Below are 24,161 nucleotides of genomic sequence, written 5' to 3'. Positions count from 1 at the left end.
CAAATAGATTCCGCAGAGGTAGGTAGCTACAGTATAAGAGAGCATCAATACACATATTGTGGCAGCTTTAAAATGTCACAAAAAAATATATCAACGCCTTACCAAACCCCTGGTTGAGACTGAAAGTGCAGTGGAATATAAACGGCATTGGACATTACATGATAATTAGTTTTAATGTTTCATATAGGGCTATTAGTGATTAGGCTTTAGATATTTTTTCATGCATCTTGCTCGCTCTTGGTGATGGCAAATACTATTGGAACCTAAGGTTGTTACAGGGCTTTCACACTGGCTGCTAAGTAAAAGCAGTCTTCTCAGTGATACTGTATGATTATAATTTAAAATGTTAGGTTTACTGAAGGTGAGTGCAGTGGATCTGTTTACCTTTCCTCAAAACCTTCCATAATCTACCTAGCACAGGCCTTTTCCAAAAGAAGTGGAAAACTGGTCCTGAGACGCAATCAATGACAGTTGGTCCACTTTTACAGCAAATCAATGTAAGTTCAGTAATTTATCAGTTCTCTTAATCTCCACTACTTGTTATTCCAGCTCATTGCCCTGAATGTGATCAGAGGACACAGACACAGATTGCAACAATGCCATACATTGACTACCTATAGTATACCAAACTACTGATTGTATTCATTCTAATTGATCAGTAATGTACGCCTTACCCAGCCACCAATAAGTGCCCTTCTTCACGAGGCCTCCCTGCTCTTTGTGGTTGAAATTCACTAGTCGACTGAGGGACCTTACAGATAATTGTTTGTGTGGGGTACAGAGATGAAGTAGTCATTCAAAAATCATGTTAAACCCTATTATTTCACACAGACTCCATGGAACTTATTATGTGACTTGTTAAGCACATTTTTACTCCTGAATTTATTTAGGCTTGCCATAACAGAGGGACTGAATACTTACTGACAAGACATTTCACTTTTTCATTATTTTTCATAAAATATACACACAGTACCGGACAAACGTTTGGATACACCTACTATTTCCAGGGTTTTTCCATGTTTTTATTATTTCCTACATTGTAGAATAATAGTGAAGACATAAAACTGTGAAATAACACATATGGAATCATGTAGTAACCAAAAAAGTGTAAAAAAAAATCGAAATATATGTTATATTTCAGATTCTTCAAAGTAGCCACCCTATGCATTGATGACAGCTTTGTGCTCTCTTGGCATTCTCTCAATCAGTGTCATGAGGTGGTCACCTGGAATGCATTTAAATTAACAGGTGTGCCTTGTTAAAAGTTAATTTGTGGAATTTATTTCCTTCTTAATGCGTTTGAGCCAATAAGTTGTGTTGTGACAAGGTAGGGGTGGTATACAGAAAATAGCCCTATTTGGTAAAAGAACAAGTCCATATTATGGCAAGAACAGCTCAAATAAGCAAAGACACTCAAAAAAGCAAAGACAAATGACAGTCCATCATCATCAGTCCATAAGACATGAAGGTCAGTCAATCCGGAAAGTATCAAGAACTTTGAAAGTTTCTTCAAGTGCAGTCGCAAAAACCATTAAGCACTATGATGAAACTGGCTCTCATGAGGACCGCCACAGGAAAGGAAGACACAGAGTTACCTCTGCTGCAGAGGATAAGTTCATCAGAGTTACCAGCCTCAGAAATTGCAGCCCAAATAAATGCTTCACAGAGTTCAAGTAACAGACACATCTCAGCATCAACTGTTCAGAGGAGGCCTTCATGGTCGAATTGCTGCAAAGAAACCATTAGTAAAGGACACCAATAAGAAGAAGAGACTTGCTTGGCCCAAGAAACACGAGCAATGGACATTAGACGGGTGGAAATCTGTCCTTTGTTCTGACGGGTCCAAATCCCAGATTTCTTATTCCAACCGCCGTGTCTTTGTGAGACGCAGAGTAGGTGAACGGATGATCTCCACATGTGTGGTTCCCACCTTGAAGCATGGAGGAGGAGGTTTGATGGTGTGGGGGTGCTTTGCTGGTGACACTGTCAGTGATTTATTTAGAATTCAAGGCACACTTAACCAGCATGGGTACGCTACCCCATCTGGTTTGCTTTTAGTGGGACTATCATTTGTTTTTTGACCAAGAAGGAGAGGGATGGAGTGCTGCATCAGATGACCTGGTCTCCACAATCACCTGACCTCAATCCAATTGAGATGGTTTGGGATGAGTTGGACCGCAGAGTGAAGGAAAAGCAGCCAACAAGTGCTCAGCATATGTGGGAACTCCTTCAAGACTGTTGGAAAAGCATTCCAGGTGAAGCTGGTTAAGAGAATGCCAAGAGTCTGCAACGCTGTCATCAAGGCAAAGGGTGCCTACTTTGAAGAATCTAAAATCTAAAATCTATTTTGATATGCTTAATACTTTTTTGGTTACTACGTGGTTACATATGTGTTATTTCATAGTTTTGATGTCTTAACTATTATTCTACATTGTAGAAAATAATGAAAATAAATAAAAACCCTTGAATGAGTAAGTGTGTCCAAACTTTTGACTGGAACTTTACATAATTCCACTTTGATATTATGGGGCCAGTGACAAAAAAAATATTTTTCATAAAATATTCGAAACATACAATATACTTGCAGTGAAGCCGCTCAACAACTACATCATACCAGTCATCCAACACATTCCCATTCAGAGCGACACACAGAAGCATCCAGGGTCAATGCCCTACTCAAGGGCAAGTTGACCGATCTACCACCAGGCTAAAAAACGTGAACCCGAACCCTCCAAGATCTCCCCACAGTTCCCCAATAGCTGTCCCTCAACCATTCGAGACCCCTCCTACAGTCCCCCCCAAGAAGAAAAATAAAAAATACAATTAATTCCATTCCCCACCCCCAAGAACCCCCCAATGCACCAACAACCAAGAGAATGAACTGAAGAGAAAAAAGGAAAAGACAGAAGAAAACAGCAAACAACAATGCAAAAAAAATATAAAACAAAATAATACATTTAACACAAAGGACATCAAGGACAACTAAAATCATAACAGCAATGCCAACTGTATATGTTTGTGTGCATGTCTGGCACTATTACATGTATGTGTGTGTTCTTGTATGTGTTTATTTGAATGAGAGTGTGTGTATATGCATGTGTACAAACACCTGCACGGCATCAGCCTCAGGCAAGTCGGCATTAGTTGTAAAAACACTGCCCCTCAGTGTCATTCAAATATACTTTAAAAAAATTATTTTTTTAACTTTTATCTTTGACCATCATTCTATCTCCCACACAGCAACTCCACTCCCACTTGTCTCCAATTCCAATTCCACATCCCAACCCTCAGCTTCCCTCAGCCCATCCCATCTATCTCTGCTGGCCACCCACTTCGGGTTTCTACGCAACACATACCTTTCAAATATGCTGTGATGTTTAACGTACAATTTCAATCTATCTAATCGAATAGAATCCACAGATTGCGAGTTGAAGATAAATACTTTTACTAAGAGTATTAGTATATTTGTAATTGACTGACCCGGTCTCTCCAGATCTCCTAACAGTACTATTTCTAGGGTCAATTTTAGATCAATGCTATGCATTTTCAGCCATTCCTGAACCTGAGACCAGAAACAGGCTACCTGAGGGCAATACCAAAATAAATGGTCTATTGATTCTGTATCCCCACAACAAAATCTGCAGCGCTTTGATGACTTTATGCCCCAAATATTCTACATTTTGTTGGTGGCAAGAATTCTATATAATAATTTTAGCTGAAAAGCACAAAATCTTGAATCTTGCGTTGTTTTATATATCAACTGGTACACCCTGTACCATGGAATCGGTACATCAAAAATCTCTTTCCCACTCATTTTGCAATCTGTATGGCACAGTTGTCAACATCCTGGTCCTCAAATGAAACTGGTATACTTTCCTATTTATGCTATTTTTATTCCTCCGCCAGTTTTGATCCTTTATATTGGGCAGACAGACCAGTTCCCTACCTCTTCCCGCCGCCACCTGCCTCCTCCATTTTTTGGGTAATGATGTAATCAATTGGTTGTACTCTTGGATTGAGCAGACCTTCCCGTACAATTCTGATTACTCCATGAAGGACATAACGCTACCATTCAAATTTATTGTATAATTCAAGAACAAAATACCCTTTTCAAACATCTTTCTCATAAATACAGGTATTTTATTAACCAGCACATTTCAGTTCAGCCATAATATTTGTTGTAATATTTGTTCTATCTTTTCAGGAGGAGGAAATTGAAATTGTAACCAGCTCTGCAATGCTTGTTTGAAAAAGAGAGATATTTTGAAAAAAGTATCATTTTCAATTAATCGAAAATGAAACATAGCAATCTGCACAAAGGCAAAAAGGACATTTTTAAACAATGGATGAGCTTTTCTTAGTAATCTACTTGAGAACCATTTAGGGTTCAAATTGAACGTTTGAATGAGTGAAGCTTTTAGAGAGAGATTTAGTGCTTTTATATTTAATCATCTCAACCCATCCAATTCATATTCATTGTATAGATAGGTACGTTTTATTTTGCCCGGTTTAGCGTCCCAGATAAAGCAAAATATTTTTTGCTCATATGATTTGAAAAACTAATCATCAGGAGTAGGCAGCGCCATAAGTAAGTGAGTAAACTGAGATATGACTAAGGAGTTAATCAGGGCAATTTTTCCATAAATAGACAGGTATTTACCTCTCCATGGTTGCAGGATCTTGTCTATTTTTACAAGTTTTCTATTGAAATTTATTGTGGAGAGCTTATTTAAATATTTTGTGATATGAATACCGAATATGTCTACTTCACCATCAGCTCATTTTATAGGTAAGCTGCAGGGTAATGTAAAAGTTGTATTTTTTAAAGACCCAATACATAATATTGTACACTTAGGTTTTAGTCAAGAGAGTACAGAAAAGTGATCTAGATCTTCAATGAGACATTGCAGGGATCTAGCTTGCGGACTTTATATTAAACTTGAGTCATCGGCATACATGGACACCTTTGTTTTTAACCCTTGGATTTCTAAGCCTCTAATGTTGTTATTGGATCTGATTTTAACAGCTAACATTTCAATGGCCATAACGAATAGATATGGTGGCAGCGGACACCCTTGTTTAGCATGGAGTCTTCTTGGGTATGACGCTACAAGCTTGGCACACCTGTATTTGGGGAGTATCTCCCATTTTTCTCTGCAGATCCTCTCAAGCTCTGTCAGGTTGTATGGTGAGCGTTGCTGCACAGCTATTTTAAGGTCTCTCCAGAGATGTTCGATCGGGTTCAAGTCCGGGCTCTGGCTGTGCCAGTCAAGAACATTCAGAAACTTGTTCCGAAGCCACTCCTGCGTTATCAAATCAAATGTTATTCGTCACATGCGCAGAATACAACAGGTGTAGGCCTTACAGTGAAATGCTTACTTTACAAACCCTACAAACAATGCTTAAAGAAGTTCAGAAAAAATAAGTGTTAAGTAAAAAGTCTTGGCTGTGTGCTTAGGGTTGTTGTCCTGTTGGAAGGTGAATCTTCGCCCCAGTCTGAGGTCCTGAATGCTCAGGAGCAGGCTTGCTCCATTCATCTTTGCCTCGATCCTGACTAGTCTCCCAGTCCCTGCCGCTGAAAAACATCCCCACAGCATGATTGTGCCACCACCATGCTTCACCGTAAGGATTGTGCCAGGTTTCCCCCAGACTTGACACTTGATATTCAGGTCAAAGATTTCAATCATGGTTTCATCACACCAGAGAATCTTGTTTTTCATGGTCTGAGAGTCTTTAGGCAAACTCCAAGAGAGCTGTCATGTGCCTTTTACTGAGGAGTGGCTTCTGTCTGGCCACTCTACTTTAAAGGCCTGACTGGTGGAGTGCAGCAAAGATGGTTGTCCTTCTGGAAGGTTCTCTTATCTCCACAGAGGAACTCTCGAGCTCTGACAGAGTGACCATGGTCACCTCCCTGACCAAGGCCCTTCTCCCCAGATTGCTCAGTTTGGACGGGTGGCCAGGTCGAAGGAAGAGTCTTGGTGGTTCCAAACTTCTTCCATTTAAGAATGATGGAGGCCACTGTGTTCTTGGGGACCTTCAATGCTGCAGAAATGTTTTGGTAGCCTTCCCCAGATCTGTGCCTCGACACAATCCTGTCTCGGAGCTCTACGGACAATTTCTTCGACCTCATGACTTGGTTTTTGCTCTGACATGCACTGTCAACTATAGACAGGTGTGTGCCTTTTCAAATCCAATCAATTGAATTTACCACAGGTGGACTCCAATCAAGTTGTAGAAACATCTCAAGGTTGATCAATGGAAACAGAATGCACCTGAGCTCAATTTCGAGTCTCATAGCAAATGGTCTGAATACTTATGTAAATATGGTATTTCTGGTTTAATTTTTAAGAAATGTGCAAAAAAAAAAAGGTTTAACCTCTTTTTACTTTGTCATTATGGGGTATTGTGTGTCGATTTGTGCCCTTGAGCAGGGTGTCACGATCGTGTGGAAGAGATTCGGACCAAAACGCAGCATGAGGAAAATAAGCCATCTTCTTTTAATAAATGAACGAAGATGAACATGAAACGAAAACACTATACAAACAAACAAAAAACAACAAATGATCGTGAAGCTAAATAACGCAAGTGCACAGACAAGCAACAAACGTTAAACAAGACAACTACCCACAAAAGCCTACTGCCTATGGCTACCTTAAATATGGCTCCCAATCAGAGACAAATGAATGACAGCTGTCTCTGATTGAGACCCAATCTAGGCAGCCATAGACATAACTAGACAACCTCACAATTATCTATCCCATACACAATACAACACCCATAGACTAAACAAAACACACACAACATACAATGCCCACCCCAACTCACGCCCTGACCAACTAAACATAATCAAAATAACATAAAAATAGGTCAGGAACGTGACATAACCCCCCCCTCAAGGTGCGTACTCCGAACGCACCACCCAAAAGTCTAGGGGAGGGTCTGGGTGGGCATCTGTCCACGGTGGTGGCTCCGGCTCTGGACGCTGTCCCCACACCACCATAGTCACTCCCCGCTTCCGTATCCCCCCCAATGACCACCCTCCAACTAAACCCACCTAACTGAAGGGGCAGCATCGGGATGAGGGGCAGCACCGGGATAAGGGGCAACACCGGGATGAGGGACGGCAGCTCCGGGCTGAGGGACGGCAGCTCCGGGCTGAGGGACGGCAGCTCCGGGCTGAGGGACGGCAGCTCCGGGCTGAGGGACGGCAGCTCCGGGCTGGCTGGCGGATCCTGGCTGGCTGGCTCCGGCTGGTCATGGCTGGCTGACGGCTCTGGCTGGTCATGGCTGGCTGACGGCTCTGGCTGGTCATGGCTGGCTGACGGCTCTGGCTGGTCATGGCTCGCTGACGGCTCTGGCTGGTCATGGCTGGCGGAAGGCTCTGGCTGATCCGGTCTGGCGGAAGGCTCTGGCTGATCCGGTCTGGCGGAAGGCTCTGGCTGATCCGGTCTGGCGGAAGGCTCTGGCTGATCCGGTCTGGCGGAAGGCTCTGGCTGATCCGGTCTGGCGGAAGGCTCTGGCTGATCCGGTCTGGCGGAAGGCTCTAGCGGCTCCTGTCTGGCGGACGGCTCTAGCGGCTCCTGTCCGGCGGACGGCTCTGTAGGCTCATGGCAGACGGGCGGCTTTGCAGGCTCATGGCAGACGGGCGGCTTTGCAGGCTCATGGCAGACGGGCGGCTTTGCAGGCTCATGGCAGACGGACTGTTCAGACGGCGTATGGCAGACGGGCAGTTCAGACGCCGCTGGGCAGACGGGCAGTTCAGGCGCCGCTGGGCAGACGGGCAGTTCAGGCGCCGCTGGGCAGACGGGCAGTTCAGGCGCCGCTGGGCAGACGGACAGTTCAGGCGCCGCTGGGCAGACGGGCAGTTCAGGCGCCGCTGGGCAGACGGGCAGTTCAGGCGCCGCTGGGCAGACGGGCAGTTCAGGCGCCGCTGGGCAGACGGACAGTTCAGGCGCCGCTGGGCAGACGGGCAGTTCAGGCGCCGCTGGGCAGACGACAGACTCTGGCCGGCTGAGACGCACTGTAGGCCTGGTGCGTGGTACCGGAACTGGAGGTACCGGGCTAAGGACACGCACCTTCAGGCTAGTGCGGGGAACAACAACAGGGCACACTGGACTCTCGTGGCGCACTCTAGGCCTGGTGCGTGGTACCGGAACTGGAGGTACCGGGCTGAGGGCACGCACCTCAGGGCGAGTGCGGGGAGAAGGAACAGTGCGTACAGGGCTCTGGAGACGCACAGGAGGCTTGGTGCGTGGTGCCGGAACTGGAGGCACTGGGCTGGAGACACGCACCATAGGGAGAGTGCGTGGAGGAGGAACAGGGCTCTGGAGATGCACTGGAAGCCTGGTGCGTGGTGTAGGCACTGGTGGTACTGAGCTGGGGTGGGAAGGTGGCGCCGGATATACCGGACCGTGAAGGAGGACACGTGCTCTTGAGCACCGAGCCTCCCCAACCTTACCAGGTTGAATGGTCCCCGTAGCCCTGCCAGTGCGGCGAGGTGGAATAGCCCGCACTGGGCTATGCAGGCGAACCGGGGACACCACCTGTAAGGCTGGTGCCATGTACGCCGGCCCGAGGAGACGTACTGGAGACCAGATACGTTGGGCCGGCTTCATGGCACTCGGCTCGATGCCCAACCTAGCCCTCCCAGTGCGGCAAGGTGGAATAGCCCGCACTGGGCTAAGCACGCGTACTGGGGACACCGTGCGCTTTACCGCATAACACGGTGTCTGACCAGTACGACGCTCTCTCACTCCACGGCAAGCCCGGGGAGTTGGCTCAGGTATCCAACCCGGCTTCGCCACACTCCCCTTTAGCCTCCCCCCAAGAAATGTTTGGGTGTTACTCACGAGCTTTTCAGGCTTCCGTGCAAGACGCGTCCCCTCATAACTCCGGTTCTTCACTCCGGTAGCCTCTGCTCTCCTCAGTGCCTCCAGCTGTTCCCATGGGAGGCGATCCCTTCCAGCCAGGATCTCCTCCCATGTGTAGCAACCTTTACCGTCCAAAACATCCTCCCATGTCCATGAGTCCTGTTTACTTTGCCGCTGTTGTTGGTTCCGCTCACGCTGCTTGATCCTGTTGTGGTGGGTAGTTCTGTCACGATCGTGTGGAAGAGATTCGGACCAAAACGCAGCATGAGGAAAATAAGCCATCTTCTTTTAATAAATGAACGAAGATGAACATGAAACGAAAACACTATACAAACAAACAAAAAACAACAAATGATCGTGAAGCTAAATAACGCAAGTGCACAGACAAGCAACAAACGTTAAACAAGACAACTACCCACAAAAGCCTACTGCCTATGGCTACCTTAAATATGGCTCCCAATCAGAGACAAATGAATGACAGCTGTCTCTGATTGAGACCCAATCTAGGCAGCCATAGACATAACTAGACAACCTCACAATTATCTATCCCATACACAATACAACACCCATAGACTAAACAAAACACACACAACATACAATGCCCACCCCAACTCACGCCCTGACCAACTAAACATAATCAAAATAACATAAAAATAGGTCAGGAACGTGACACAGGGCATTGACCCTGGATGCTTCTCTGTGTCGCTTTGAATGGGAATATGTTGGATGACTGGTGTGATGTTTTTTTTTTTTTTTTTAAGACTCAATGCTGTAATCGCTGCCAATGGTGCTTCAACAAAGTACTGAGTAAAGGGTCTGAATACTTATGTAAATGTAATAATTCCGTTTTTTATTTGTAATAAATTAGCAAACATTTCTAAAAAAAAAAAAATTGCTTTGTCATTATGGGGTATTGTGTGTAGATTGATGAGGTAAAAAAAAAACAATTGAATCAAGGCTGTAACGTAATAAAATGTGGAAAAAGTCAAGGGGTCTGAATACTTTCCGAAGGCACTGTATAGCTCATATACATACCAGAGGAGGCTGGTGGGAGGAGCTATAGAAGGATGTGCTCATTGTAAAGGCTGGAATTGAATCAATGGAACAGTATCAAATACAGGTAGAACTCTGTTCCATTAATTCCATTCCAGCCATTACAATGAGCCCGTCCTCCTATATCTCCTCCCACCAGTCTCCACTGATACATACACTGTAAAAGTGAAGCAAAACACTGACATCAAGTCAGCTACCTGCTATAGTATGGTATGATGTGACAGATAAGTATGTAAATGTTTGAATTTGACCAACTTTATGGTGAAACAGTTTTTTAATGTTGGATTAGGAAACCATACATTTCAGTTGGCTCTTGTGTGCAATTGACCAATAAAGGGATTTTAATCTTAATCTTAATAAATCATTAAAGTCTCAGTGCAGTCAAAAACGTGACATTTCCTGTGTTTTATATATATTTCCACACTATGAGTTTGGAATAATACTATGAAATTGTGAAAATTATGATAATGTCCATTCAGTGTCAGAACTGTTTGAAAAGACTGCATGAAATGTCAGGCTGTTTTGGTGGGATTGAGTTTTGGCCTGCCTGGTGACATCACCAAAATTAAATGAGTTAATAGACCAATAAGAAAGAGAGTTCCAAACCTCTCTGCCAATAACAGCTAGTTTTCAGTTTCCCCCTCCCTACTCAGACCCCTCCTATACAGTACTAGCTAAATTCTTGCTTGAGAAATTGCTCTTTGCTTCGAAGCTATTCTTGTTTCTTTTTGACAATTTTAATTGACAACAATCACAGTAAGGTACCTAATTGTTACCTAGAAAATATTTGATATTGAGAGAAAAACAGCTACACTGGACATTTAAAAACTCAACCAAGAAAAAGTGTCTGCTGTTTGACATACAGACTAAAAACTTAAAAATGCTCACTTGAAACTGTTTCAGCACTCACATTTTACAACTATAAAATAAATCAGGGCATAATAATTATCCATTCAATCAGCCAATGTTTAGATAATATACAGAGGGTTCTACATGAAACCCAAAAGGGTTCTACCTGTGGGGAATGCCAAAGAACCCTTTTGGAACCCTTTTTTATAAGAGTGTAGATATGCTTTCTCACACAACGGAGGCCAGGAATCAGAGGGGAAATGGACCATAAAATAACTTAAATGACAAATTATGTAGCTTTCTGAGTCAGTGAACCAACGTTAAACATGTCACCTCCACACTGGCTCATGCAAAATACAAATAATTATCCTGGCCTGTGGCCTAAGCAGCATATTATTCCCCAAGAACACCCACTGGTGCAGTTTCAAGGAATGATGACATATAAGTCTACTAAATCTGAGTCTCATGGAGATAGGCAACTAAAAGGCCCAGCCATGGGCCACATCACTGTGCTACTTAGCAGTACAGCTTCCTTGCTCAGTAGTCCTTACTGGTACTTGATCTTGTGTCCTCTGCCTGGCCAACACACAAGAACACCCTGCTTGACAATGTAGTAACCGGTTGCACCACTGAGAAGGCACTCGTCTAGCAGCACCATTGGCAACCTTTCAAGCAGTAGAGTGAGTTTAAGGCACAAAGTTAACTCTGTTACACTCACCCCTCTAAACTCACACCACAGTGACCCCAGCCATTGAGGTGAGCGCAACTGTGGTCATGGCACCACTGTAACAAACCCCACTGTGTTACTTAGCAGTATAGCTTCCCCACTCACAATTCCTTACTGGTACTTGATCTCGTGTCCTCTACATTGCCAACACGTGACCGTTTTTGTTATAATATGTTTGCCACATTAAATCACGTCTACGGTGATTCATTTTAGTCTCAATACACAACATTCTTCCCATTCTTTTCTCCTTTTGAGGAGATGGCTTGTCTATGGCCATGCTGTAGTTGTTGTTGCATAAGTTATATCACTTCATTCTTATCCCGTTATAAGATGCCATTTCTTTATGTTCTATGGCAAGCACACGGGACCTTCTTGAACCCTGGGACATTCCAGCGTCAGAGTGGACAGTCTTAACACAAGGCCATGCTACACGTCCAGTGGGAACACTGTGGGAAAGTCAAATGCCGGCAGTCTGTGTGGAACTTACAGTTCCGTAAAATTAGGTCACTCAATTCCTGAGTGTCTAATAGGAATGGTGAACAACCACAATCACTATGTGTCAACCACAAAATCTATGGCCAAGGTAGGCCTACATTTTCCACAGAACCAAACAAATAAGCAGCGGCAACAACATTGTTGTTGTTGTTGTTATTATGCGTACCTCTCAATCATATATAGATCTTTCTTTACATGACATCCATTAAAATATAAAAGAAAACTGACTGCAAAGTTAAGCCTATGTTAAAACTGTATGGCCCTATTAATTGAACAAGCCAAATGCTGCATTTCAATCTGGGCTGTGTAGGGTACCCTGAACATATTGAGAACCTATAGATGATACAACATAAGTGTTCATAAGTGACCTTAATCCTGCCATATTCCAACACATGATGACATCACCCTCCAGAATTTACAGGGCTGCTATTCTATTCCCAGACCTAAAAACATGTTTATTGGAGATTCTCCATTGACAATGCTTTTAGGTTTATGAATAGGCTAAGTCTGCGTCTAGAAAAAAAGATGAATCCCATCTTCCCCAAAGTAATTGCGGCAGACTTCCAGAGAATAGTTCTAAAATCCATGCTATCCCATTTTATTGCAGAGAAGAATATGCTTATTAGACATTGGCATCAAGTGGCTTAACTGGACACTTGAAAAGTGTAGAGTAGACAACACAGAGCAGGTATTGAGGAGAGTATATCGGTGCCTGTTTTTCTTTTTATCAATAATGATTGGAGAGTTTAACACTTACTGCGTTTCGTGAAGAAAGAGGCCCTGCAGCCGAGGGTGGATTGGAATATTGGATTCTCTTTCTGAGTTTCCCCTCCCTCCCTCCACCCACCTCAGATCTGTTTAATCTATTGGAATTTTTACAGTCCTCTCTGGCAGAGCCAGTGTTTAAAGCTCTGTCACACAATACATATATAAGCTGTAATAGTGTTCTATCCTGCCTCAGGGGCCTTTACAACAGCCAGTTTGTGGGTGAAGAGCCGTGACGGCCAAATACCACAATGTTCTTTAATTATACACCCCCACATCATATGTGAACTCCGAAGACTGTTTCTTGAGATCATATTTCTGCACAGATATACACTATATACAGTACCGTTCAAAAGTTTGCGGTCACTTAGAAATGTCCTTGTTTTTGAAAGAAAAGCAAATTTTTTTGTCCATTAAAATAACATCAAATTGATCAGAAATACAGTGAAGACATTGTTAATGTTGTAAATGACTATTGTAGCTGGAAACGGCTGATTTTTAATGGAATATCTACATAGGCGTACAGAGGCCCATTATCAGCAACCATCAACCAGTTCCAATGGCACGTTGTGTTAAATAATCCAAGTTTATAAAGAGCTCGTACAACGCTGTGTACTCCCTTCACAGAACAGCGCAAACTGGCCCTAACCAGAATAGAATGAGAAGTGGGAGGCCACAGTGCACAACTGAGCAAGAGGACAAGTACATTAGAGTGTCCAGTTTGAGAAACAGACGCCTCACAAATCCTCAACTGGCAGCTTCATTAAATAGTACCCATAAAACACCAGTCTCAATGTCAACAGTGAAGAGGCGACTCCGGGATGCTGGCCTTCTAGGCAGAGTTCCTCTGTCCAGTGTCTGTGTTCTTTTGCCCACCTTAATCTTATATTTTTATTGGCCAGTCTGAGATATCGCTTTTTCTTTGCAACTCTGCCTAGAAGGCCAGCATCCCAGAGTAGCCTCTTCACTGTTTACGTTGAGACTGGTGTTTTGCGGGTACTATTTAATGAAGCTGCCAGTTGAGAACTTATGAGGCATCTGTTTCTCAAACTAGACACTCTAATGCACTTGTCCTCTTGCTCAGTTGTGCACCGGGGCCTCCCACTCCTCTTTCTATTCTGGTTAGAGCCAGTTTGCGCTGTTCTGTGAAGGGAGTAGTACACAGCGGTGTACAAGATCTTCAGTTTCTTGACAATTTCTCGCATGGAATAGCCTTCATTTCTCAGAACAAGAATAGACTGACGAGTTTCAGAAGAAAGTTTTTGTTTCTGGCCATTTTGAGCCTGCAATCGAACCCACAAATGCTGATTCTCCAGATACTCAACTAGTCCAAAGAAGGCCAGTTTTATTGCTTCTTTAATCAGAACAACAGTTTTCAGCTGTACTAACATAATTGCAAAAGGGTTTTCTAATGATCAATGAGCCTTTTAAAATTATAAACTTGGATTAGCTAACACAACGTGCCATTGGAACACAGGAGTGATGGATGCTGATAATGGGCCTCTGTACGCTTATGTAGATATACCATTGACAATCAGCCGTTTCCAGCTACAATAGTGATTTACAACATTAACAATGGCTACACTATATTTCTAATAATTTTGATGTTATTTTAATGGACAAGAAATGTGCTTTTCTTTCAAAAACAAGGACATTTCTAAGTGACCCCAAACTTTTGAACGGTAGTGTATATATATATATATATATATACCCTTTAATGCGGTAAAAATTGGCAGTGATAAATCAACTATTGATTTAAGCGACAAACTGATAGAACGCCATTCAAACCAAATGCCATTCAAAAACATCACACTTCATTTCTTTGTAATTTTCGTATGTTGGATGTTAGGGGGAAAAAAACGAATTTGCGTCAGTTAGTTTAAAAGGCACCTCTTTTGGCAGGTACACTGTATCGTGGCCTTCTCCCGTGCTCTGAATTCTCAGCCTCAAATATCCGTTGATGTGGTTAACGGGTGAGAATGATCATTGGTCAGCTGAGGAAACAGTGACCTTTATCACCACTACCTCATGGGAGTTATCTATCAATTTCACTTGCCACACAAAACCGATTCAAATCATTAGCATACCGCCAAATGCTAATGCAGGTATTCATACTTACAGTATACAGGACATTGAATTTTCCCTTGAACTGTATACACATTGAATCACTTTCAATCAGTGTATGCAGCACTTACATCATGACATTATTCCTATACTGAAACACTTCAGGGTCATTTCTAGTACCCATATCATGGGGCCACACTTTAAAGACAAAATCGAGTGGATGTGTCCAAAACTTCACAACCCAATCCTGCTCATGTGTACTGTTACAGTACCTGGAGTGATGTTACACAATTTTAATTTCATCATCATGAACCATGAACTTACCTCCCATAAGTGCCTTGTGTTGCGCACCCCTCCTGACTGCAACTTATCCAGGAGGAGGGGGACTCCCGCAAAGGGGCCGATCCAGGTGCCCTGTGGGATACGCTGGGCGGCACAGATGCCGTAGCCAAGGCCGGGCACAGTGCTGGTGCAGAGGCACACCTCACGGGGCAGGTCCCGCAGCCAGTCAGGGACATCTGGGGGCGGCACGGCCGGCGCTGCACTGCTTGTCCCCACCAAGCGCCGCAGCGAGTGCAGGGGCCCGTGCATGGGGCACTCTCCGTTACGGTTATCTGCACACATGTCACACCCTGCAGGGCACAGCAGGTAGAGGGGGTTTACCAGCAACTCATCTCACATGGTACACATGGGTTACTATCACATGTACTAACACTTTGACCAGGAAAAAATATATGTGTAATAAGTATAACTTATTTGCATTTTGATATATATGTATATATATATGTTTTTACTTTCTGGTACTTGTATATATATATATATATATATATATATATATATATATATATATATATATGGGTAGAAGAGTCATTGGTCAGGAGGAAGGGAGGAAGTACACACATTTTTAAGCAATCATTCAACATAAGTATTTTGTGACATGTTTTGAAAACATTTTCATGCAAATCTTCTGCATTGTTTGAAAATTATAATTTGATTATATTGCTCATTTAAGAGGCCACAATAATGTTTATGCATAACCAAACATAATTATGTTAAATATATGCCTAATTGGGTTTACAGAGGGATTGAAAAACATTGCACCTTCTGTCACTAAATGAATAAAAAAGTTATATCTAAATCAACTTAAGAATAGGGTGCGACTATGGTGTGGCCTTGCTCCTTGCTGTCATAGCGGCATGAGTCATGATACTGGGGGGATTCATTTTGGAACTGAAAGAGGTGTGCAACTCAAGTCAAGACCATACATATCCCACCGATGTTGTCATGTTGTTGATATGTTAATTTTGGCGATAAATTGGGGCTGTTTTACAAACATGAATGGAGTAAACTGGAATCGTAGGCTACTCCCAGACTGTTCCCCATGCAATAATGAATTTCATTTAAATAATAAAGTTTCAAAATGTAGGCTACTTGCCTATATGTTACGGTCATTCAAAAGCTGAACAGCACCAGCAACATGCTTCGTTGGTCATGCAGTAAAAAAGTTTAATTTCAACACGGCCGAAATATTTGTCGAAATGGCCTAAGGACAAACCAACACCTTTTTGACTGATTAATATAATCGTCTTCAAGTGTTAAGTACCCTCAAAAGTCCTGTTAGGGCTTCTGAGCTAGAAAAACAGTTTAGCCTATTAACAGGTTACACATAGCCTAAACTCAAGTAGGGCCTACACATTAAAACCTATCTGGCTGTCGGTGTAATTACACAAATTATGAAGTAAATGGAATTGTATGTTTCCTTGTGTAATACACACTTCAGCTATTTTATAAATGACCGACATAGCATTGGTTTGAAATATGGGGGAGAGAATACCGAATGTAGATAAAGCAGTCTCGCTGTCCCCGGGAGACTTCCATATACCATGTTCGGATGATGAATAGCGGCCGATGGAAAAGATCGATCTCTGATCCACACTCAGTCCACTCTCTTCTACAAAACTATACAGCAATTAATTGTGGCTTGTCCCCCCATCCCTCATCTCCTTGTGGCACATATCGATGGAGATTACTGCTGATGGGCCGTTTTATCACCTTAAATAAACACCACCATTTCAAACTTCGCTTTAATATAGAGAGGGTTGTCCTCGACGTCTATTTCCACCCGATAATGTAAAAGCAAAAATTCTTCAAGCAAAAAAATAAAATAAAAGACTGATGAAGAACGCAGACGGAATTTCTGATGTCAAAATCAATTGAATAATAAATATAAATAATGTGATGATGTTTATTTGAAGAAAATGAAAAGAGAAAATGATTGTTTTATTGGGCACTAATAAGAAAACAAATTGACAAAAGCTTCCATTGATTATTTTTTTTTACTTAGCCTAAAGGCCTAATATTAGCCTATCAATGACGAGCTCAGTGTTATTTCTTATTTATCATATTTATCAGAATATGATTATTTGTGGAATCCCTTTAACTGTCTATAAATTGGAATTATAGGCAAATAAGGACATGTGGGCTATTGTTAAAGCCTATATCAACGGTTGTAAATGGGCTATAGCTAATACATTTGTCGCCCTTGCAAGTTGTGCTGCATTTAAACACATGAAAAATACTATATTTGTTCATCAGTGGTATAGTCTATACATAAATTGGTGTGAATATAGATGATCAGAGTTAGTGAACCATGCATACGCCTAATTGACCCATACTACCCATACACGCGCGGGGCACTTGCTGATGGTAAGTGCTGAGAAGCATGACTTTAATGGGCCAAAACAGAAGTTTGGTGTGCTCGAGGACCCTTGATTAAAAGGCAATAGAAAGCCTAGCTAGGCCTAGCTTAGTTTATATTAGCCCATAAAGTCTGATAATGAGTGATGGGGAGGAGCGAGATTAAAATTATTGAAGTGTATTTGTTCAATTGTGAGCATAAAGTCAAATCACATTTTCTAATAGGCCTAAAATGCGGTCACCTTTTAACAGCTGTATAGCCTCGTTAAATAATGCCCCCTTTAAATAAAGGGGAAACAATATTTCCACTGGAATAGTATGTGTGTGGCATTCATACATACGATTGTTGTGGTCTCCGGTGTGATTGTTCAATGGGATAATCTCCATTCTCTGCTGTCCGTAGAGGTAGTAGTCTAACTCATCGGAGGTCAGTTTAAATCTGGACCCTTTGTCATTCTTAAAGCTGGAGGATATACAAAGTTCTTTCGCTTGGAGGTTGGTGTTGTCTGACGAGACAATGTCAGAAGAGAGAGTTTGTCCAAAAAGTGCAATTTGTGGCACAGATAGTTGAGATAAACCTGCCAATGATGAAACGGATGGAGTCGATGAAGATGTGGAGGAAGGTGTTAAAGCCGACGATGATGATGTGGAGGAGATCAGGTTCGGCCGCTGACGGAGACTTTCCACCGGAACAGCTACCCTGTCCGGCGGCTGCAGCTGCGTAATGCCTCCATTCTTCAACTGGCTTTGAGGGAAGAGCTGCTGCCAGTGTTGCATGTACGTCGGGTCCACTTTCAAGAAAGCAGATCCGCTAGGGTCACCGGGTTTTAACATCTCAAACAGGAGCTAGAGGAGACAGTAAGCAGTAGGCCTAACTTAGTCTACTTGAAAGAGACAAGTTGAGCATTCAAATGATGTTGCTTTGAAATAAGTGAATTATTACACAATACAACATATGTAAAAGAAGCAAAATATCTAACAATCGCACTTTACGCACAGTTTACACATTGCATGAACATGTGTAATCAATTTTGAAAGTAAAATAAATTAACACAGCGAGTTGACCTGACCAAAAGCAATTTACCAGTACAAACACTAAAATGTAAATGGAAGTCAACCTCATTAGCTTTTCAGGTCTGTGAACCTCCCATCACATAGGCTACTCATCCTTGCGCTAAGGCAATGGTAGACAGTCTGCTACTTTTCAGAGTTTACGAGCAATGTTCTTTTCAACGAAATGGCAAGTGGGAGCATCGACCTAACAAGACTTACTCTGTTGCGTGAAAAAGGGGATTGGTCCTCGAAGGTGATTCCAATAGTATTTCCCAGACTCCTACACCATAATAGTATGACTTCGGATACGCGGAGTATGTTTCAAGCTCTATGTCTGAAGTACAATATTATCTCCTCCCGCTCTTGCCCCCTCTCCTCTGAGCACTCGCAGGATCAGAGCAACTGCACGTGGGTTTTACGACAGCATAAAACACAGGGGAGGAAAAAGTTCACACTGGCCCGAAATTGTATTGCCGCATCTCTTTGCCAAAACTATTCTTGGATTTTAGGCTTGAAAGATTTGAAAGTGGGACAGTTTTTAGTTAAATTAGAAATTCAAATAGATAACGCCCATTACCAACAGTATTAGCATATATAGCCTATTAGGGTACGTATTTAACTTATGATCTGATGCATGCAGTCATGCACCTTTGATTTATTTTCAACCACATGAATAAGGAACAAATATATTATGCTAATGATGAATACGAACGTTTGTTAATCATGTTTTGAAAGTTTTAATTTCATTGGGGTTCAAGGTGTGCAAGGGCTACTTAGGCATATGTATTCATATACACCTTTCCCTTTTTCATGACATTTGCCGATTGATTCAATAAATAGGTGCACCTCAAGATAATGTAGACTGCCTCATGGTATTGTTCCTTTAACTTGTTATCCAGAGCGTGTTTCCCACCATTTCACATGAGCTTGAGAAAGTTATTACTGTTTGTACAGTGTCTGTATAGCCTATCTAAATGTAGGGCATTTTACACAATTCCTTCCAGAGGGGTGGTAAAATGTTTTGACTGGCGTGATTTTGACAAGGCCATTTGTCATCTCGAGACCTCTGTAGATTGATAACGAAGAAAAACACCAACATAATCGTCTGAAAATGAACTCTTGTCTACAAAAGCGCAATTTCACTGTAAAAGAATGTGAAAAATAACACAGCCCTCCAAACGGACTGATTGAGGGATTTCATGAGGGACGAATAGCCTAGCTCATGTAGGCTATACACACAAAAACTGATTCGAACCTCAACCCCTTATTTTTGCACACCAGTAGGCCTATTTACCTCAACTCCAATCATCAAACTCAACTTTACAACATGGGAATAAGTCAGTTATTTATGCATCAATCAGGTTTGGAGCTAATAAGCCCTCTCAAGCTCGCTGAAGCACTCAAACCTATCAATACATTTAACAGCCATTCAAAATATTATGAATGGGGTATTATGAATGGGGTGTTACATGATTAAAGGGATATTATTCATATTATTCATAATAATAATCATAATTACTATAATAATTATAAATAATAATAATGAACTCATGTTATACGCCTATTCAATGGTTATTATGTAGGCATGTTGTTGTTTGCTATAAGCATGACCAAATCATTGATATTGTCCTATGCTTGGATTTTTAATTAAGCTGCAACGTCGTTTCTAGAGCAAAGCGTAGCCTACACAAGGAGAGCATTGGTGTTTTCATTCATTGATTAATGCTTCCTAAAGTAAAGCACATTGGAGTAGGGGCCCGGATCAATAAATTAACTGCCAAAATTAATCATGTTCTATGACAAAAGCTAATTATTTAGACATAGGCCTATAGAAAATATTATTTATATATTTATGTAACCTTGATTTGAAAGCAGGCTATAGCCTACTGTTGTGCTCTCATTTGCATAGTGTATTCTGTTTGACATTCAATTAAAACGTTTACATTTCTTGTTAATTAATTCGCCTGATGAATGCAAGACAAATGGACGGCTGTCTTTGACAGAAGTCCGATAAAGAATTCACCAACCTCTCCCCATGCCCCAAGTGTCTCCTGATCTTGGCTCTAAGGTCACGGGTTGCTGAGTATATAATTCATTAATATGGACGTATATTCAGATGGGAGTTAGTCTCTTTATTTCAACTTATTCGACACCCAAGCAGGCCTATAAGGGTTTTGAGAAATGTGTTTTTGCTTAATATTTAGGACGACTAAATTATATAGCCAACATATAGGGATGAAAATTATGCTATTTTTAATTATCGGACATTAATGCTCAAGGCAGTATAATAACAATACCGCCAGTTGAAAAAACGACTTTCACAAAAAAAAAAAAAACATTGTCAATTAAACGTGCAAATGGTGAGATACTTGTCTGTGACTTTTCAAGCAGGGAGATAACCTAAATGGGCATGTACTGTGTCATCATCTCGTTTCCGATTGGAGAAATGCAAGGTGTTACAATTGCCCCCAGCCTCCCCATATTTATAGTATTTCTTACAAACTGTATACTTGAAAGTGCTAATTTGTATCAATGAACAAGCTCTGCAGTCATGACACAATACACGATTTGAGTGCTTGCTCTTATTGGTGGTGTTGCCTAGGCTATATATTTCCCTAGGCATTACTTTCAACATGGGAAATGTAGGACGAAGTATTTTCTTCATTCATGCTTTTGGATTTCCACGTTTCGATATAGGTAGGCTATTTTGATTAGGCCTATTGAATCCATCTCAGATGGAACTGGAGATTAGTTCAAAGAAGTTTGATCATTTTGGTCTTCATGGGCATAAAAACATAAACACATGTATTCTGTCAATATCAAATAGCCTAAATAGCCTACCCATGTCCTGAATTCTGTAGCCTATTCGCTGTCTCTTCACAGACATAAATCGCAACTCTCCATTCGTTTGTATACAGGAAAATAAACAATAGCCAAAGGCAATGAGAGTATAAGTATAGTCTCAATTCAAGGGCTGCAGATATTGGATGTGTAACCTCAAACCGCAGAACAATTGTGATGTCCCAAAAGTTGCAAAAGGGCGCAGTAGTTGCCTGGTCCAGACTAGGGTTGAATGGCACGAACCAGATTTACCGGAATTTACCGCCCAAAACCACTCCCCTTTTCTGGGATACATAACTGCGAGAAACCGGTAAATTATAATACATTATTTATATGACCTGTTAAATGATATGCTATGTCTAAATCTGGCTTCTCTACGGCCTCTGCATGAGAAATCATCAATGTTCAGGGTGGGGACAGACAGCCCATCTCAGTATGGAGCATGGTTCACAATGCATGTAGATCTAGCATCTCATCATGGTAACTTTTGTTCTTGTGGCAGGTAGCCTGCATTTGTTGCAGCATAGTCTATGCTAAGGTAGTATAATATAATTTACCCATCTCCATCTGGCTTCCAGGGGTTACCTTTTTTTTTATTGTAAAGATTTTTAAAATGTTTTATTGCAGCTGCAGAGTTTTAAAACAGCCTATCACTCCAATATCCTTGCTTTAAATCAGTACACGCATGAGCACTCTCTCGCAGTCTTTCTCTCTTTCCATCAACTGAAAAAATATATATTGAACAAAAATATAAACACAACATGTAAAGTGTTGGTACCATGTTTCATGAGCTGAAATAAAAGATTCCAGAAATGTTACGAACGCACAAAAAGCTTATTTCCCTCAAATGGTAAACACAAATTTGTTTAAATCCCCGTTAGTGAGGATATCTCGTTTCCCAAAATAATCCAGCCACCTGACAGGTGTGGCATAAGAAGCTGATTCAACAGCATGATCAGTCCACAGGTGCACCTTGTGCTGGGGACAATAAAATGCCACTCTGAAATGTTCAGTTTTGTCACACAACACAATGTCACAGATGTCTCAAGTTTTGAAGGAGCATGCAATTGATATGCTGACTGCAGGAATGTCCCCCAGAGCTGTTGCCAGAGAACTAAATGTTAATAACTCTACCATAAGCCGCCTCCAACATTGTTTCAGAGAATTTGGCAGTATGTCTAACTGGCCTTAGACATACTGCAGACCACGTGTAACCACGCCATGCCAGGACCTCCATATCCAGCTTCTACATCTGCGGGATCGTCTGAGACCAGTCACCCGGACAGCTGATGAAACGGAGGAGTATTTAGGTCTGTAATAAAGCCTTTCTATGGGGAAAAACTTATTTTGATTGGCTGGGCCTGGCTCCCCAGTGTAACGGCTGTTGTCGGGAGAAGGAGAAGACCAAGGTGCAGCGTGGTAAGTATTCATAATACTTTTAATACATACGAATACTTGAACAAAAAAAACAACAAAACGACAAACGAACAGTTCTGCAAGGTGTAATACACAAAACAGAAAACAACTACCCACAAACACAGGTGGGAACAGGCTACCTAAGTTTGGTTCTCAATCAGAGACAAAGATTGACAGCTGCCTCTGATTGGGAACCATACCAGAACAAACACATAGAAATACAACACACAGAACAAAACATAGAATGCCCATCCCAACTCACGCCCTGACCAACCAAAATAGAGACATAAAAATGATCTCTAAGGTCAGGGCGTGACAGTACCCCCCCCCCCCCCCCCCAAAGGTGCGGACTCCGGCCGCAAAACCTGAACCTATAGGGGAGGGTCTGGGTGGGCATTTCACCGCGGTGGCGGCTCTGGTGCGGGACGTAGACCCCGGACTGGGGACCCTAACAGCGGGCCCCGGACAGGAGGGCGACTCTGGCAGCTCCGAACAGGAGGGTGACTCTGGCAGCTCCGGACAGGAGGGCGACTCTGGCAGCTCCGGACAGGAGGGCGACTCTGGCAGCTCCGGACAGGAGGGCGACTCTGGCAGCTCCGGACAGGAGGGAGACTCTGGCAGCTCCGAACTGAAACCCGTCGCTGGAGGCTCCGGACTAGAGGTCGTCGCTGGAGGCTCCGGACTAGAGGGCGACGCTGGAGGCTCTGGATTAGAGGGCGTCGCTGGAGGCTCCGGACTAGAGGGCGACGCTGGAGGCTCCGGACTAGAGGGCGACGCTGGAGGCTCCGGACTAGAGGGCGTCACTGGAGGCTCCGTACTGACGGGCGTCGCTGGAGGCCTCGTGCCATGGATCACTGGAGTGGAGAGACACACAGGAGGCCTGGCTCTGGGAGAAGGCACAGGACTCACCAGGCTGGGGAGACATGCAGGAGGGTTAGGGCTTAGCACAGGCACAGAACTCACCAGGCTGGGGAGACATGCAGGAGGCCTTGTCCTTGGCCGAGGCACCGGATGCACTGGGCCGTGGAGGCGCACCCGAGGTCTCGAGCATCGAGCCTGCACAACCTGTCTTGGCTGGATACCCCCTGTAGCCCGGCAAGTGCGGAGAGTTGGAACAGGCCGCACTGGGCTGTGCTGGCGAACCGGGGACACCGTGCGTAGGGCTGGTGCCGTATAACCCGGGCCTAGGAGACGCACTGGAGACCAGATGCGCTGAGCCGGCATCATCCCTCCTGGCTCGATGCCCACTCTAGCCCGGCCGATTCGAGGAGCTGCGATGTAGCGCACCGGGCTAAGCGTGCGCACTGGGGACGCACCTCGTGCGCACCTGC

The 24,161-nt window shown here is 43.0% G+C and overlaps 1 protein-coding gene across 2 annotated transcripts in view; it reads right to left on the bottom strand.

Annotated features, from left to right (window-relative positions):
* Positions 1 to 18,964, bottom strand: part of prdm6 (PR domain containing 6) — a 57,842-nt gene extending 38,878 nt beyond the window's left edge. For both annotated transcript variants that reach the window (XM_071400078.1, XM_071400079.1), the window contains exons 1-3: positions 18,793 to 18,964; positions 17,862 to 18,366; positions 15,148 to 15,455 (exon numbers count right to left, since the gene is read on the bottom strand). In XM_071400078.1, the coding sequence (XP_071256179.1) occupies positions 15,148 to 15,455; positions 17,862 to 18,354 (801 nt within the window). In that variant the 5' untranslated portion in view covers positions 18,355 to 18,366; positions 18,793 to 18,964. The remainder of the gene's footprint in view (positions 1 to 15,147; positions 15,456 to 17,861; positions 18,367 to 18,792) is intronic.
* Positions 18,965 to 24,161: the final 5,197 nt, after the last annotated feature.

The sequence above is a fragment of the Salvelinus alpinus genome, chromosome 5 (assembly GCF_045679555.1).
Source record: "Salvelinus alpinus chromosome 5, SLU_Salpinus.1, whole genome shotgun sequence".
NCBI classification, from domain to species: Eukaryota; Metazoa; Chordata; class Actinopteri; order Salmoniformes; family Salmonidae; genus Salvelinus; species Salvelinus alpinus.
This window is presented reverse-complemented; position numbering and strand designations above follow the sequence as displayed.